This window comes from Choloepus didactylus, chromosome 18 (assembly GCF_015220235.1).
Source record: "Choloepus didactylus isolate mChoDid1 chromosome 18, mChoDid1.pri, whole genome shotgun sequence".
Taxonomy (NCBI): domain Eukaryota; kingdom Metazoa; phylum Chordata; class Mammalia; order Pilosa; family Megalonychidae; genus Choloepus; species Choloepus didactylus.
This window is the reverse complement of record NC_051324.1, coordinates 70,146,764-70,164,180: the sequence shown is the minus strand read 5'-3', so window position 1 is coordinate 70,164,180 and position 17,417 is coordinate 70,146,764. Positions and strand designations below refer to the sequence as shown.

The 17,417-nt window shown below is 51.4% G+C and overlaps 1 protein-coding gene across 2 annotated transcripts in view; it reads right to left on the bottom strand.

Annotated features, from left to right (window-relative positions):
- Positions 1–17,417, bottom strand: part of UNK (unk zinc finger) — a 33,934-nt gene that overhangs the window by 5,232 nt on the left and 11,285 nt on the right. Inside the window, exons 2-13 of one of the 2 annotated variants that reach the window (XM_037810837.1) lie at positions 8,693–8,902; positions 7,535–7,711; positions 7,215–7,345; positions 6,558–6,693; positions 5,890–6,007; positions 4,924–5,008; positions 3,559–3,701; positions 2,919–3,119; positions 2,232–2,297; positions 1,591–1,765; positions 615–716; positions 245–433 (exon numbers count right to left, since the gene is read on the bottom strand). In XM_037810837.1, the coding sequence (XP_037666765.1) occupies positions 245–433; positions 615–716; positions 1,591–1,765; positions 2,232–2,297; positions 2,919–3,119; positions 3,559–3,701; positions 4,924–5,008; positions 5,890–6,007; positions 6,558–6,693; positions 7,215–7,345; positions 7,535–7,711; positions 8,693–8,902 (1,733 nt within the window). The remainder of the gene's footprint in view (positions 1–244; positions 434–614; positions 717–1,590; positions 1,766–2,231; positions 2,298–2,918; positions 3,120–3,558; positions 3,702–4,923; positions 5,009–5,889; positions 6,008–6,557; positions 6,694–7,214; positions 7,346–7,534; positions 7,712–8,692; positions 8,903–17,417) is intronic. The other variant, XM_037810836.1, reaches the window with a different exon arrangement.

The window sequence follows — 17,417 nt, the reverse complement described above, 5'->3', positions numbered from 1 at the left end:
GTCATTATCCCATTTTACGGCAGAAGCTAAGACACAGAGGCCAGATAATTTGGCCAGGGTCACACAGTGAGGGAGCGATGATGAATGACTTGACTCCAGCTGAGCCCAAAGCCCCCGTTCCTAATCTCAGTGCTGTGCTGCTGCCAGCCCAGGCAACACGCTGTGGACAGAGTGGCCAAGGCACCTTCTAAAAGCCAGGGTTCCCTGCCCCAGGTCTCCTCAGCAAGCCATGGCCCCCTCTTACCTAAAGATCCATGTGATGCTGAGGTCCCTAGAAACGTGTTTTCTGACTGGCTCAGGTGACCCTGAGGCTGCTGCAGGAAATGTGAGGAGAGGCTGACAGGAGGGGATGGGGATGCGGAGTGGAAGGAGGCAGAGCTTCCCAGGGAGCCAGGGATGTTCACAGGTGCAGAGCTTTGCAGCAAACTGCCACCTGCAAGAGAGGCCCCAGAGGGTGGGCGGAGTGAGGGCAGGGCAAGCCGGGTGGGGCCACTTGGAGCAGGGGACCACTCAGGGCCCACCCTGGGCCCACCCTGGGCCAGGCTGCAAGCAGCTGGCCAGCTGGGCCCCTAGGAGCCCTCCCACATGACCCTGCCCACTCCACTATCCAGTACCAATTGTGATGCTGCCTGGATGGGGAACTGTGTTGCTATCGAAAGTCTTCTCCAGGGCGGCCACCCCAAACTCATTCAGGTCCAGGTCGTCCAGGGCTGACTCTAGGGACAGAGCAATCAGGATGTGAACCTCCTGGCCTCCCAAGGGGCCTCACCTTCTGGACCCATCTGACTTTCCTACTTCCTCTCCAGTGCCCCCTGCTACACCTCAAGCTCAAGCCACATTAGACCCAGGCTCTCGCAAGCCTCTGTGCCTTGGCTAGGACTCTTCCCTCTGCCACGCTGATCCCCATGCTACCTGCCTAGTGAGGTCCAGCTCAAATCTCTGTCCTCTCTAAAGCCTTCTTTGATGCCCCAGGAGGAATCAAGACCCAATCCAGGGCCCTGCTTTGGACAGAGGTCTTATCTCCTGATGTCACAGCCAGTGCCTCACTCCTGAACTCCCTGAAAGTATGAAGGTCTCTGGGCCCTTGGTGCCAGAGCAGACTGGGTGCTCTGTACATGTTCACTGCCCTCTGCTGAAGGGGACGGTGAGCGTCTAGTGTCCTTTCTTGAGGGCAGGAACAGATAAGTCATCACCTCTGTCTCCCCAGTGCCTGCCACAGGACCTGGCACGATGTGGGTGGGCACCCTTAAATGACTGCTGAAAGAGGGAGGCAGTGGCTTCTAAGTAACCAGAAACTCTGAGGACAGCTGTGAGGGTTGCTCACTCACAAGGTAGGTAGTGGGGGCGGAACGGCCGATATCTTGGGACGAGGCTACACTTGCCCAGGGGAAAAGGTGCTTCTTCTGATTCACAGGGCAGGGCTGTGGGGACTAGTCTTGGTCCTGGCACCTAGGGCTAAAGGCCCTCAAGGGACTCTCCTAAGACAGCTGCCCGAGTGAGTGGTGTGCAGATCTGAGTCTCTCTCCAAGACTGGGGCGCCTCGGACTCCAGGCCCCATCCTGAGCCTGGCAAGAGAGACAGCCTCATTACCTATGACCGACTCTACCGTGTCACTGGTGGGGTAGAAGGGCAGAGCATTTGCGTTCATGCCAGGGATGCTGCTGGTGCCTGCAGGGCTGGGGGGAGTAGCTGCCAGGCTGGAGGTGATACTAGAAGAGATGCTGGAGGTCAGGGGACTGCCCACGGGGAGGATGCCCAGCACGTCCTGCAATGAGAGGGTAAGGGGAGAGGCAACGGGATGCTGCAGATGGAGGCCACAGCCACAGGGGAGAGAGGGGGCCACAAAGGTGGGAGGCAGAGGGAAATGGCACATCTTTTCTGGCTGCCCCATCCCCAGACAGGCCCCTGCCCACCCGACACCTTGTTAAGGGGCTGGAGTTGGAGAAGTGTGGCGTGGAGGTTGCAGGGCCCATTGACCCCTTAAGTCCTGCAGCAGGGAAAGGGAGAGGGGAGTATAGTGCCTGGCAGGCAGAGATGCTCAATACATTTTTTTTTGAAAGACTGATGGATGAGTCTAGGAGATAAGGGGCTCCAGGGCCTGACCCCCATCCTTTCCCTGCACTCATCGACTCCTGCGGGGGAAAGCAGTGCCCCCAAAGCCCCTTGAGGTCCTGGGTCCGACCTGCCCACGAGGGTGGCGGGAGGGGAGGAGGAATGCCGAGTGCTCATACCTGTTTGGGCTGGAGCAGAGGCTGCTCTTGACTCCTGGACTCTATTGAGTGGGATTTTAATTTGGCCTGAGAAAGAAAAAATCAGGGAGCAGCAGGTCAATGTGGTGCCAGGAAGAGCCCCAAGTCCAGGAGTCCACCTTAGCCTGCCATGACTCCCAAAGCTGCAGGTACTGGGGAGCAGGGAGGCTTGGACACCTGGCTCCGGCATGCTCCCCACAGCTCTCCTTTACACACACACCTCTCCCCTGCCCCCACACCTGTTCCTACCCTAGGAGCCAGGGGGCTGCTCCTCTCCTCCCAGGCAATAATAAGCTTCAGCTAAGCCCAGAAGGTTTCTCTCTAGGCTATTAGGCACCCCTGTGTCCTGCAACCCAAGGCCCTGCCATTTCCTCAAGGCAGCACAGAGCAGGGTAATAAACTGGACATGTGGACAGGAGACTTAGGTGGGAATCCCCACTCCTCTCCAAATCAGCTCTGTGCCACAGGGCAAGGCGCTCGGACTCCTTGTGCCCCCCGTCTCCATCTGGAAAAGGAGACAATGTCATTCACTCTGCCCAGTCCTGCCCTAGCTGCCTGCCATCCTCCCCAGAGCTGGCCAAGGACAACCCTGAGGGCTCCTCCTGCCCCGTGAAGGAAAAGACAGAACACCCTGGTTATCAGGCATCCTCCGCTGCCCTCTTTCCTTACCTGGCATTTGAAGTTTTTCAGGTACTCAGCTCCCACCTGGTCCTCCCTCTCAAAGCCAGGAGCCTTCTTATAGCTGCCAGGGGCGAGGCCAGACTCCCCAGGGAAGACAATGCCCTCCAGGTTCGGGGCCTTCCTCATGGAGCCCGGGGGGGAGCCACAGAGGTTGGAAGGGCTGCCCAGGCTGCTGTTTCTACAGAGGAGCTTCAGGGAAGGAAGGGAGAGGGCCGGTGGGCATAAATGTGGGCTGTGTGCCGCCCACCGTCCATCCCTCCTCAGAGGAAGACTCTTCACTGAGGGGCTCAACTCCATTTCCATCTGCTGCCAAGCAGCGGGAACCACCCCAGGACCCCTCCCTCTCATGAGGGGCGGGGGAAGTGTGGCAATCTCTGCCCCTTCTACCAGCCCAGGTTCAACAATGCCGGCTCTGGGGACCCCATTCCAGCTCCCAACAGAGAGAAGCAGCCAGTGACAGAAAAGGCAGAACCCGGGGTCCCAGGTCAAATGCTAGGGCTTCTTCCCACAGTACAGGCTGCAAGGCTGGGGACACGAGAGGCAGGGACTGGTTCCTGGTAGGCAGGTGCCCACCCACCACCCCGAGGCCAGTGGGACAAGGCCCCAAGCCCCCAGGACAGACACGTACAGTGCTAAGGTCTGGGGCATGTGGGCTGGAGGGGCTCACAGGCACCGAGTCTCCGGCAGCAGATGGCATGTACAGGACAGGGCCCGGCTGGGTCGGGCTGGACACGGCTGAGGGGGGCTGCAAGTCGTCACTCAGGGGTGGCTCTGTGAGAGATGGAAGCAGGCTATTGGGCTACTGAGCCAGCCCTATGCCTCCAGAAAGGCGTCAAGGTTTTGCTCAAAGGAGACGATATGTCCCCCTGTACACAGAGGCAAGGCTCTGCCCTTCCTCTGCTGCTATCGTGCACTTAGCACTCATGTGCGCCAGGCACCGTGCTGAGCAACTCAGGCATCTTCACAGTGATCGGCAGACACAGGTGACAGCCTGGTCTCTGTTTTTCAGGTAAGGAAGGTGAGGCTCAGAGAGATGAGGTCACTTTCCCAGGGTGACCGAGCCAGGAAACGGAAAAGTGTAGGGTGCCTGAGCTTGTCATCACTTCCATGCTGCCTCGATCAGGTGCCCCCGGTGCCCAGGGCTGGCGACCACCCCTGCGAGAATACACGTCTCCCTCTCGCAGCAGGGCCCTCAGTCTGTTTTTCACTCTGACCCCAGAAATAGGGCCTGGGCCCGGAGAGACGGTTAAGAAGCAGAGCAGTGGGCATGAATGCTCAGCTCGGGGAGAGGCGGGTTTCTTGGAGACGGAGGGCACTGAGGAGTCAAGCCCGCGCTGTCCAGTCTGGCAGCCGTGAGCCCCTGGAGGCCCGTAAGCACTTGAAATGTGGCAGGTCTGAATGGAAATGTACTGGAGGCATAAAATACATACTGGTTTTCAAAGACTTACATGAAGAAAAAAGAAAAATATCTTTTTTTTTTATTGATTACATGTTGAAATTATATTATTTTATATTGGGCTACATAAAACCATATCAATAAAATTAATTTAACCTGTTTGTTTTGCTTTTTTAATGTGGTTACTAGAAAACTTAAAATGACATCTGGGGCTCACATTTCATTTCGACTGGACAGCGCTGGCCCCAAGACCTCAGCAGGGCGCAGAAGGGACGGGCCCTTGCTCCAGTAATGATGTCTGCCATGGGGGTGACATGGGGTGGCTGGTAGATTTGCCAGAGTGGCTCTGGGAGGGCATCCCACCCTGCCTGAGGCCATGAGTGCCTCACAGAGAGAGCCAGCCTCTGTCTCAAGACCTTGGAGGCCACGGGGCTCCGAGGCCAATTCAGAGAGGTGTGGGGAATGGAGCTTCTGGGGGTTGGGGGCAGGGTCCAGTGCTGGCTGACAAGCACCCTGTGTATGGCATGTTGCCATGAGCCATCGCCCTGACCGCACCCAAGCAGATGATTCGAGGAGGGGAAGGCAGGGAGGGCATACGTTCTACGTGGGCGAAGGCGCAGAAGGGTCCTCGGGGACAGCTGCCTGACTGCTGCATGTCGTTGCACTTGGTGGATTTGTAGATCTGGAGGGTGTAGAGAAGAGCAGAGGAAGGTCAGGCTCGAGCAGAGGACAGGCAGGCCCCCCTTCCTTCAGCATGGGTGGGTTAGTTTAGTAATCTCTTCTTTCTCCTGCCATTCTACTCCACCTCCCTAAACTTCTCCTGCCCTTCAAAACCCTGAAGAACCAAGAAGCAGCCCACTACCATCCCCACTACCGATGATGCCCTCTGTATGGGATTACAGGTCTAGCAAGGCCCTGACCCAGCCATGAATCTCTTCCACCAGGACTGTGACCTCCAAATACACTCCTGGGCACCAAGTGGGCCAACAGCACAGGCAGCACACAAGAAGTTACTACTCCGACCCTTTCCTTGCAACACTCCCACCCAGAGCACCCTGGGATGGGACCTACACTGACTGCGTCTAACTTTCCACCCTGCTGTCTGCCAGCCAGGTAGGTAGACTCTGTGTGTCTACCTCAGGGTGTCCTGGCTTCCACGGAACTAGAGGCAGAGACAACATGTGTCTCTCCGTACCCTGCACAAGACCCAGGTGCCCTGATATGGTTTAGGGCCTTGCCACAGGGCCAGGGATCTGTGCCAGGGAGGTTCCTGGAACTCTAGGAACTTGCTGGGTCAGGGCAGCTGGAATTTTTTTTTAATTCTAATTTTTTTTTTTTTTTTAAATCCTAATGTCACCAAATTATGAGAACTGTGATGGCAGAAGGGCTCCTTCTGGCACTGCTGGGTAGGGCCCTCCACCTTGGCTCCGGATGCCCCCCTCCAGGATGGTGTCAGGATGGGCTCTGCTAACAACTGTCCAGACCCGCCTTTCCTCTCTCCTGGCTTTAAGCCTCCCCACAACACCTCAAAAAGCCCCAGCCCCAAGCCTGCCCAGGTCCTACCTCCGGGTGGAACTGCTGCTCTGTGCGGGTGTGGCAATACTGGCAGGCATCTCCATTCTCACACTTGCCAGGGTCGCCCCATTCATCACCGTGTTTTACATTTGGACACGGAGACGACCTGATCCAATGAGAGGGTGCGGTCAGACGGAGGTGGGAAGGTGAGATGGGGATCTGGGGGTGTTCCCCACATCCTTGCCTTTCGGAGCCAGGCTCAGAAATGGAAAAGGCCAGTTGCTGGACAGAGGGCCTTACTGGGCTAGAAGCCAGGGCTCCTCTGCTGGCTCTGCCTGGCTGTGTTGCCAAGAACATTGGTTTGTTCCTCTCGGCTGGACCCTACCCCCAGCACCACCCCAGCCCAAGGAGGGCAGGCTTAAGCCATGTGCACAATTTCTACCCCATGGCCAGGCCCTATCCCAACAGATGCCCCAGGACTAGAAATGGAAGGGCCTTGGAGGCTAATTTGAGGTCCTCATTTCATGGGAGGACCTGGGCTCTCCAATGCCCGGCCATCTGCACCTTTCCCTTCCCTTTGCCAGGCCCTGTGATCCCGGAATCCCCAGGGCCGGCCCCCACCTCCCTGAGAGCTGCAGCGGTGGCAGCACCCTCTGTGATCTCCTCCCAGCCACCCCACCACCCGTCCCATGGCTGGCAGCCTGGGGCCTGAGGACCTGTATTTGTGCTTCCGGGGGCTCCGCCGCCGGTCTTTGCTGTTGTGGTAATAAGGACAGGCATAACCCTGGCGGCACAGCCGTGGGGGCTTCTTGCATGGCTCCGTCTTATAGTTCCCCAGCACATAAGTGGTCTCTGCACAGGGGACCAGACGGCAAGAGTCAGGTGGGTGGGGCTGGAGCACCCCGAGGGCAGAGGCAATGGGGAGGGGGTGGGGCATCCCTGCCACTGGGAAGGCGTCCAGAAGGCTCTGGAGAGGCCAGTGCCAAGGCTGAGACCCAAGAATAAGAGAAGGCGGGCACTCCCTCACTGGAGTGTCACGGCATACAGTGCGAACAGGGCACACTCAAGAGGACTGACAGCACACGTTATGTGAGCTCACATACATGCGTTTATACATTTGCGTGAAAACCCACTAAAGGATTTTGGGAGCAGCTGGGGTCACAGGAGCAGGTCAAAGTGTGTCTGGGAAAACTCCCCTAGAGTGACTCTTGAGGACCAGGGCTGTGGCCTGGGTGGGAAGTAGGTGGGACACGAGGTGGCTAGGTGCCTCCCAGAAGAGGTGGTGGCCAAGTCACTAGGGCAGCCATGGGAGGAGGGGGAGGGGGGAGACATCTGACTGGAGGGGCCATGGCCATCCGCGTGGCCGCCCTCACCTTGCCACCGTGGCTCCTCACTAAGGATTTTTTCTATCATGGCGTGGCTTGAGGCCCCAGCCGACTGGCCCTCTATGCTGCCCTCCACTGTGGTCTGGCCGTTCTGCAAGGCCTCCATGGCCTGGAGCTCCCTGGGAGGGGAGGAGAGGAGAGGACAGAGAGGACGGGGAGGGGGTATGAGGGGGCAGCAACAAGAGTGGCCTGCAGGTGCCCAGGGTTGGGTCCCAGCCCTCCACTCCAGGCTGTGATACTCACTGTAGTCAGCAGTCAGGCCCCCAGCCCAGCCCACCACCCACAGCCCACCCTGGCACCCGGCCCACCTGATGTCGTAGACAGGGGAGCGGAGGTCATGGGGCCCGTGGGCAAAAGCGCAGTGCAGGCCGTTTTTGGTGCAGTTGCCTTTTGAGTCTGTCTCATGGATGCAGATTCCAGTCTTGTAGTAACGCAGGTGGTACCTGCGCTCAGTGTCCCCTGTGGTCCTGTGCAGGAATGGGCACCTGGAATGTGGCGGGGAAGTAGGAGGGGCACTCAGCACTGCCCCTGCAGCCTGAGTGACTTGCTCCACCCTTTCCCAACTGTGGAGAGGCTTTCACCAAGACCCAGAGGAGCCAGTGACAAGAGCCTGCTATGTGGCGCCACAACTGTCCTCCCGCTGCCAAGGCTCCGTCCTGCAAGTTCCACAGCCTGGAAGGGACCCCATGAGACCCCGACATTGCTTCAAGCCAGGGCCCTAGATGGCCCTTTAGAGATGTCCCTGAGGGCCCTCCTAGGTGGAGCAAAGCTTGGGAAAGTAAGTACTGCCCCAGTTGAGGTCCTTAGAGAAGCAAACTGCCCGCTTGAGCCATGGGCAGACCCCTTGCACCCCAAGTGCTTCTCCAGGCTGGGGAAGGGATCAGCAAGCCTTTGGCCTTGGCAGGGAAGAGGCAGGCTGGTGCGGGGATGGCTTGGTGAGCTGCAGCCACAGACCTCGGCTCTGCCTCCCATCACTACCTCTGCCAGACTGACAAAGGTTACAAGCTGGGCCAGTGAGTGTTCACTGAGTGACACTTTCAGGTTGGCCACCCCCTTATGGCTGTCACCCGTGTTGTACCTATCTCTCTACAGTGAGTTGTGGCAAAATACATAAGGTCAGCATAAAAGAGGGAACTGGAGAGGCTTTGTCTCATTGAACAGTTCAGCCTCAGTGCACAGGACACAGGGGTGGTGGTGGTGGGATGGGGTGGAGGGAGCCCTGTGGACTGCAGAGAGGACAAAAAAGGCCCAAAGAGCCAGCTCTATACCGAGAGGAGGCTCTGAGGCTTAGCAGAAGAAAGGCCCGTTTTACGGTTTCCCAAAAGTGTCAAGGGACTCCCCAGAGAATGGTGGGGCCACAGCAAGGTAGGCCAGGCTGTGGCTATCGTCCTGGACAACTGGCTCCACAGGGTCTGCCTGGTCTGTTCTGGGGTGTACCTCCCAGGAGGGCAGGTGCGGGCACTCACTCGTCGCCCTCAGGGCAGAGGCCTGTGGCCTCGTCGTACTTGGTGCAGTAGACGTCAGGGCTGTAGTTGAAGGTGCCGTCTCGACGGCGGATGGACCGGCGGCGCCGCTGGTTCACGAAGTGCCAGTGGAAGCAGGTATAGGGCCGATGCTGAGTACATTTATGCTGCACAAACAGCGGGCACTGCTCTGTGCGGAATTCCTTCAGGTACCTGCAGGGAGAGCCCCGTGTGGGGTGGTCCGGGAGCAGAATGAAACTCCCTGCTTTCCAGCAAGAAGCTAGCCACCAAGTCCCCAAGGGCCCTGTTCTGGGGTGCCAGTTCCACCAGGACACCTGGAGAGGCTAGAATGCAGCATCAGGATGCTTCCCAATCCCCAGGTCCCAAGCCAGCCTGGTGCTCTGGGCCTGAGGTTTCCCAAGCCAAATCACTAATCACAGGCAAAAGGCTACAAACAAGGGCATGAAAAACCTCTCCCAAACTTCTGCAGGGTTCTCTGCTGTCCAGATCCACCTGCCAATTCCTGGGCGCTTGCCTGCCCCAGGAGCACAGATGGGCTCCAGGTTGAGCCTGGGGAGGCTGAGGCCTGCTGAGGGGGACCTGTGGAACACACTCAAGGGCGGTGCTGTTTCAGAGCTGAAGGCCAGGCCACAAGGCACCCCTCGGGACCACTGAGTCAGGTCACTGCTGTCCTGTCTCCCTACCTCCCCTCAGTGGCATTTTCTATCACTTCCCAGGAAGGTGACTTGGGATATTCATATTAGAAGCCTTCTGATGAGACCCTCCCTTACTGGCCCTGCCTGTCCCCAGGAGTCTCACAAACAAGTGTCCCCAGCTGCGGGGCTACTGGTGTTCTAACTAGCCTGGGAATCTGGGGGTTCTATAGCTAGTCCTTTTGGCCTCCTCCCAAACTTCATTTGTCTCTCTCTCCTCTGCCCTACGTGCACAGCCAAGACACCCCCAAAGTTCCTCTCTCACACCCCACCCAGTGGAGGACCCCAGACTCACTTACCCCTTACAGAATATACCATCCTTCTGTTTTTTTTCACTATAGGAGTCCAGGGAGGGGGTCTCTGGGATTGGGGATGGGCAGGACATGCAGTTCTATTTATTCTCTCAGGCCCTGACAAGGCAGGCAACAAACGGCTTGATAGAGGGCATTGGATGCCAGGGAGGACGATGGTTCCAGAAGACTCAGAATGTTGTATGCAGAAGAGGCGGGGGGGAGCAGCAAACTGACCTGAAGCAACTAGCCCTGAGCGGCTCTGGAGGGTCTGGACTCTCAGGGCCTTATTGGTCTGGTTCTAAGGAGGTTTGGAGGAAAGGGAGGTCCAGGGCTGAGGCTTCTGATGGGGTTTCTTTTTCTTTTTTCTTTTCATTTATTAATTTTATTTACAAACATTTAGGTTTTCTTTAATGCTAATGAAATGTGCTGCAACTCCTCCCAACCTAAACATGGGGAGAAGCGTCTAGGCGTATGTATGATATGGATGTTTGGGGGGAGCTCGGTGCTCCCTAAGGAGTGCAAATGGGGTTAAGGGGCAAAGTGAAGCCTCAGACAGAGTCCTGCCGTGTTTCAGTTCCGTCAGCATGTGTTTACTGAGCGCCAACTAGGTGCTAAGCACCGGGCGAGGGGACATGATGAAGAAGGGCCCTGCCCTCAGGAAGTTCACATTTTCATGGGAGAGCCACACAGGGAACAGGTGGAATCAATCAAGTGTGTAAAGGGCTGTGAGGGGGTTTTCTCAGGGTGCCTTGGGAACCCAGAGGAAGGAACTCTCAACAGCAAGCACCCATCCCTCCAAGCCAGGATGGAGGAAGGGAGAAGAGGAAAGGCAGGCCTCTTGGGGGGCTCTAGTGAGTGAAGAATGCAGGGAAGAGTGTCTTAGAGACCCTTGTTTCCTTGCTCAGGGTGTGCTTAGAAATGAGAGAGTGTGTGTGCTTCCAAGAGCTCCAAGTTCTCCTGAGGATATGAGCGGGATAAGAGAGGAACTGGAGAGGAGAAGTGAGGGTGAGGCAAGGTGCAGGAGAAGGCAAATTTCAGGAAGATCATCTCCTGGCCCCAGGTACACTGTGTGATACCAGGAGAAATCCAAAAGGCTCCTGAGGGCGATGCCCTCCTGTCTCCTTTGGGATGTGAAAACAAGTCCTTTCTTCCTATCTCCCTTTGTCTGGTTAGACACAAAGCTGCGCCCTCATGCTGCACACAGATACCAGGTCCTGGCAATGAGCTGGGACTCCAGTCTTCCAATGTTGGGCCAATGCCTCTGTAGGGCCTTATATACTCTACTGGACTCTTTGGACCCCCATGTGACTAGCAAGTAAGAAAGAGGGAGAGGAGGAACTTTTGTGAGAGGAAGAAGCTGAGTGCAAGGCCAGGAGCACAGAAGAGAGTGAGAAGTGATTAGGCTCATCATTAAATACAGGACACCCCATTAAACCGGAACTTCAGAAAAACAACAAATAATTTTTAGTATGTGTCCCAAATATTGCATGAAATATACTTACATTAAAAATGATCCATTGCTTATCTGAAATTCCAATTAACTGCCATCCCGTATTTTGATTTATGCAATCTGGACCCCTGAAGAGCACTGCCTGTCTGCTTGCTACCAACACTCAGAACAGAGGGAGATGGTCCGGGGAGGAGGTCCACGGTGGCCCGTGTAGACAGGTCTCCGTGAGGACTCCACCTGGCAGGTGACCACAGATAAGGACGGACACTGAGGCAACAAATCCCCTCATTTTCAGCCTCTTCGCTTCCATTCCCACTGCCACTGCCCCGTGTCAGGGACTGGGTGCCTTTTAATATACCAGTATCCCCACTTCCATCCTCTCCCCTGTCCAGTTTGCCCTGCACAGTGCTCATTGTTCTTCCTAAAACCCATATTTAATTTTCACTTTGCTGCTTAAAAGGCTTCAGCTTCGAGAAGGGAAAGGAGAAGACACCACCACGTGACAGGAAAGCTGAGCAGCCTAAGGAATGCCAGCCCGAATGCTGCTGACCTGGGAGGAAGAAGCCTTCTAAACACCTTGGTTTGAATTTCTGGCCTCTGGAAACATTAATAGTTTGATAACATATGATGTGAAGAATTTGATCTGTTGTTGCAATTGCAGAAGAACTAGATTCTAAGCTGAAATTATTGCTGAAGAATTAAACTTGGAGCTGAAAAAGATAGCAAACTCAACAGCCAAGAAAACAATTGGGACCCCGCCCCAACAAGAGGGAGGAGTGAGGAGCTCCAGGGTTCTGTCCCCCACTAGAAGCTTTGACCAATCAGAAAGAACTGGCAAAATATCTTTCTCAAAGCTCCAGAAAACAGTTAAAGGACTGCAGGAACAGGATGAGTGCTGAATCAAGAAAAGGGCCACTTAAAACCTGTAGGATCTCAGGGCAGCTGGGCTAGCCTCTCCCCCACCTGTCACCGGTTTGGCTGGAGCAGGCGCACACACCCAGTGCAGTCCCTGGTCCCAGTTCTGGAGGGAGCAGAGTAACCCTCATGCACATTCTGGGACATGGATGTCCAGTCCAATCTGCTAGTAGTGGCCTGAGGGACACCCTGTGCCAGAAGCTGCCCTGTGTGTAGAAGGCAGCTCACCAAGCTCTCCTACAGAACGCTTTTGGAGAGTAGCCCAGTCAGCTACCGGGGGCAAGGGATTGCTGGCTGTAGGACATACGGTGCAGTGCCCTGAACAATGAGGAAACTGTTTCCTAGGGAAGAGGGACACTCTATCCACAGAAAACGGGGAATTCCTAGGGCCATATGCTTAGGCCCCAGACAAGACCCATGCACAGAAAGGATCAGCGAGGCCCCTAGGCTTTGGCCTTCAGGTATTCTCTAAACTCATTGTTTGGATGAGCTCTGAAGGAGGATACTCACACAAGTAAATGTGCAAAGACTGAGAAAGGTGCTTCCTTTTTTTCCTCCTCCTCCTTTTTCTTTTTTTGTTAGCTCCTGGCCATCGAGGAAAGCTCTGTCACAACACTAGCTAGATACGTCCTTAAGGTACAGATACCTCAGAGTCCAAATTCCAATGATAACACATTAAAATATCAAACTGTCCAGGTTTCAAGAAAAGGTCCCAAAACATATAAAGAAACAGGAAGTGATGGCCCAAGCAAAGAAGAAGATTAAAGCATTAGAAGCCATCGATGGGGAAGACCAGACCTGGGACACACCAAAGACTTTTAAAAAATGGTCCTAAATATGCCCAAAAAGCTAAAGGAAAACATGAACAAAGAAGTAAAGGAAATAAGGAAAATGATAGATGAACACAAAGAGATTATCAATAGGGTTATGGAAATTATGAAGAGGAACCAAACAGAGCTGAAGACCACAGTGACAGAAATTTTAAATTCCCTAGAGAGGTTCAACAGCAGATTGGAGCTGGCAAAAGAAAGAATGAGAGAAGCTGAAGATAAGACAATTGAGATCATTCAGTCTGTGGAGCAGAAAGAATGAAGAAAAGTGAACAGAGCCTGAGGAACCTGTGGGACACCATCAAGCATCCCAATATATGCACTGTGGGAGTCCCGGAAGGAGAAGAAAGAGAAAGGAGAAGGGAGAATATTCAAAGAAATAATGGTTGAAAACTTTCCCAATTTAACAAAAAACATGAACGTATACATCCAAGACATTCACTGCACTCTAAACAGGATAAACTCAAACAGACCCACTCCGTGGCATATTACAATCAAACTGTAAACTGCTAAAGATAAAGAAGATTCTGAAAACCGTAAGAGAGAAGTTAACATGTTACATGCAAGGGAGACTCAATAAGATTAAGTGCCAATTTTTCATTGGAAACCACGGAGGCAAGAAGGCGGCAGTGACACATTTAAAGTGCTGAAAGAAAAAAAAAAAGCCAACCACAAGTTCTATATGTGGCAAAAATGTCTTTTAAAAATGAGGAAAAGATTAAGACATTCCCAGATAAATAAAAGTTGAGGGAGTTTATCATCACTAGACTGGCCCTACAAAGAGATGCTAAAGAAAGTTCTGCAGGTTGAGAGGAAAGGACAATAGACAACAGAGAGAAGCCACCTGAAGAAATAAAGATATTTATATGAGTACATATAAATGCCTATACTATTGTATTTTTGGCGTGTAACTCCACCTTTTACTTTCCAAGGGATCTAAAAGGCACATTTGTAAAATGTAATAATAAATCACTGGTTTTGGACTCAAGATGCATAAACAAGCAATTGGTGATTAGAAGTGGGGGGCAGAGGGGTACAGGAACATAGTCTGTGTATACTATTGAAGTTAAGTTAGTAACTAAGCAAATGAGACTGTCATAGATTTAGGATGTTAAATCTAGGTCCCATGGTAACTATAGAGAATATATCACAGAATATGCAAACACACAGACACAGCAAGTAGAGGACAGGTTGCCAGGAAGGGGGTCAGGAGGAATGGGGAGTTAATGCATAATAGGCATAGGGTTTCTGTTTAGGGAGATGGGTAAGTTTTAGTAATTGAAAGTGGTGAGAGTCCTACGACAGCGTAAATATGAGTAATCCCATTGAATGTATAATTGGGAGGGGTTGAGATAAGAAAGTTATGTTGCATATATGTTCCCACAATTAAAAAAAAAAGAGCAACTAAAGGAGACAATGACAATTGAATGTATTGTGATCCTGAATGGGATCTAGCAAGGGAGGCAAAAAGGCTCCAAAGGATATCTGTGGAACAAATGAAAAATTGGAGTCTAGCCTGTAAGTTTATTTATATTAATGTTAAACTTCCTGAACTTGATAACTGCACTTGAGATGGTTATATATGTGACTATCTTTCTTAGGGGAATGTACATGTTCGAGGAGCATGATGTATATAATTTACACTTAAGTGTTCAGAAAATGGATTGATGGACAGACGGATGGATGGATGGATGGACAGATAGAATGATATGGCAAACGCAGCAAATTTCTTAAAATTGATGGATCTGGATATCTTGGGGGGTGGACAATGGGGATAAACTGGAGTTCTCTGTATGGGGTTTGTATTATTTCTTAAACTATCCTTAACTTTGAAACTATTTCAAAATAAAAAGTAAAAAAAAAACAAAGCTTCAGCTTCCCCAGTAGCCAGTGAATAAACCAACCAGGAAGCCTGGCATCCCAGGTCCTGCATATCTCACCCAATGTACTTTTCCACGCTCAGTGCCCTTGACTCCCCTCCATTCTAGCCAGTAAAACAGGAGTCCTCGGTGTTTTACAAACAGACCTTTAACTCTCTTGCCTTTGTTCAGGTCCCTTCTGTACCTGTAGAAATCTTTCATGGCTGAATTCTATGTCGTGAATCTTTTGATGCCATCACCTCCATGGAGCCCTCCTTGACTTCCACCTATCATCCGCCTTCTGCCCTTGTCCCCTGCTAAAAGTTATCACACTCTATATTTTTAAGCACTTTCTTTAGACATTTTTTTGGCCTTCATCCTGTACTGTATATTAACAATGTGTGTATTTCTCTCTACTACTAGTTTATAGATTTCTCGATAGCAAGTTTGTAGGAGACCTGAACAGTGCCTGGAATACGGCAGAGTTAGAAAAACAGAGTTTGATGAATGAACACATCAAGGAATGAAAAAGCCACAATAAAGACAAAGTTCACAAGTAATTCCAACAGTCTCACGATGCCACCCACCTGGCTGAGCGTCGAGAGTGGGAAGCCAGATCCTATTCCCTTGTAAAAACCACTACAGTGCAGGGAACTTGTAGCTTGACAGACATGACCACACTGTCCTGTAGAAAAGTCCCTTCAAGGGGACAGAACCCTGGTGACCAAATCCAGGACAGGTAGAGAACACTTTCAACCAACCATCCAACCATATGAGAGAAAATTTTAATTTTTCACGAAGTCATGAATGGAACTGTACCATCCACTGCCTAGGAACTTAGAATTTCCACTATCCCTTTCCACATCCACCACAGTAGTAAAGAGGCAATGCAGTTCAAGGCAGAGAGCAAATCACTGGAAAACCATTCTTCTACTTTTCATAGACTGAAACAAAATATGAGTTTTCAGTAGAATGTACAATTACATCCATTAAGCTCCAATCTATCTTTTCATCTCAGAGGCCTGAAAGTACATCAAACAAAAGAGGCTGAGATCTACTCTTCACTTCAGTCACCTCTCAGGAAACCCAAGAAGTCCTAAGGTCTAACCAAGAACAGAAAAAGATTCACCAACCACCCCCCACCCCCTCCAAGATGGGTGGGAGGGAGCAGTACCAGTCTAACCAAGGAGGGAAAAAGAGTCCTAAGCCACCTCCCACCCCTTCCAAGATTTGGGATGGGGACAGGATCATGACTACATTCTTCCCCCTTCCATCCACTAGTAATTAATAGCTGCATTCAAGGACAAAAGCCAGTGAACATAGACCAGCTTTGCACGCTGAGGCCTCAGCAATACACACTGGCCAGGATGAGTCAAGAAATCACACTGAGTAAATAAGAGCTGGCAGGGACAGAACGCCATACCTTAGGCCAAGTAGAAAGGACCAACAAAGCCTGCAGAGACCCTGCGATTGACTGGAGTGTCACCTTGGCTAAGGAGCAGCACCTTCATTTTTGCCCCACTGGGGGCTAACTTTAAATCAGAGCTCTTTCATCCCCTTTTAGGGCATCACATCAATTATTCTATTAATGGTATATTTATAAATGCAAAATTTTATTATGATAGTACACCTACTTACAAAAAAAACCTGGAAAATAGAGAAAAGGGCAAAATCACTATTAATTCCACTACCCATTGTTAGCACTTTGGTAAATTTTCTTCCAGTATTTCTACACAGATATAATTATAATGTATCACATTGCTAAAGTGCTTTGCAAAATTATTACTTTCTCTAAAAACTTTGAAACAAAATATATGCACCCACTTTTGAAGAAATCAAATTACACTGATTTTCTACTCTGATTAGAGTATCTTTATTTTCCAAACTTCTAAAAAATAGCAAAGCCTGGCTACATGTAATCTAAATTCAATCATTAGCCCCATGAAATCAACAGCGATAATAAGGGACTATTATCCCTTGAATTAGACAAATTACATCACCCTTAAGGAGGTGTTAAATCAAGTGCTAACTTGCTACCAGCTCAATTTTCAGCTTTAAATACTAGTCTTTAAACCCTAGTCCAAGTTGTCTCACTTAAAAGATTTATCATTTTGGGTGTTTGCCGCTCTGCTGGGGAAAAGCGTGAGGAGAATTTGAACAAACAGTAAACAGAAAAGTTTTCGAGCTGGTAGAAAAAAATGTAATTTTAGAGGCAATGGGGAGAGAGTGGCTGGCGTTCTGATTCATATCTAGCCTCCCGACACACACATGCTTCTAGAATAGTGTTCAGCAGGGCCTCACTGACTCTACCTTCTCTGCCACCACTGATTTCCTCCCCTCCCCAAGCACAAACTAAACTCTAGGTCAAGGGTCAGCAAACTTTTCCTGTAAAGGATTAGATGATAAATATTTTAAATGCTGTGGGCCAAGAGGCAAAATTGAGATTATGTAGGTGTTTAAATAACAAGACAAAAAACAAATTTCAACAAATTTTTTGTTTATGAAATCCGAGGTATAACCACCAATTACAAAATTTTTTAATGGTTTTCTTTCTTTGGGGACTAACACTTTAAAAAATTGGGGCTCCCTTTCATTAACATTCATTGCAAATATTCATCTGTTAATTCTGATCCTGTAAGGAGATTTCTGCATTTCTGAAAATGTTTTT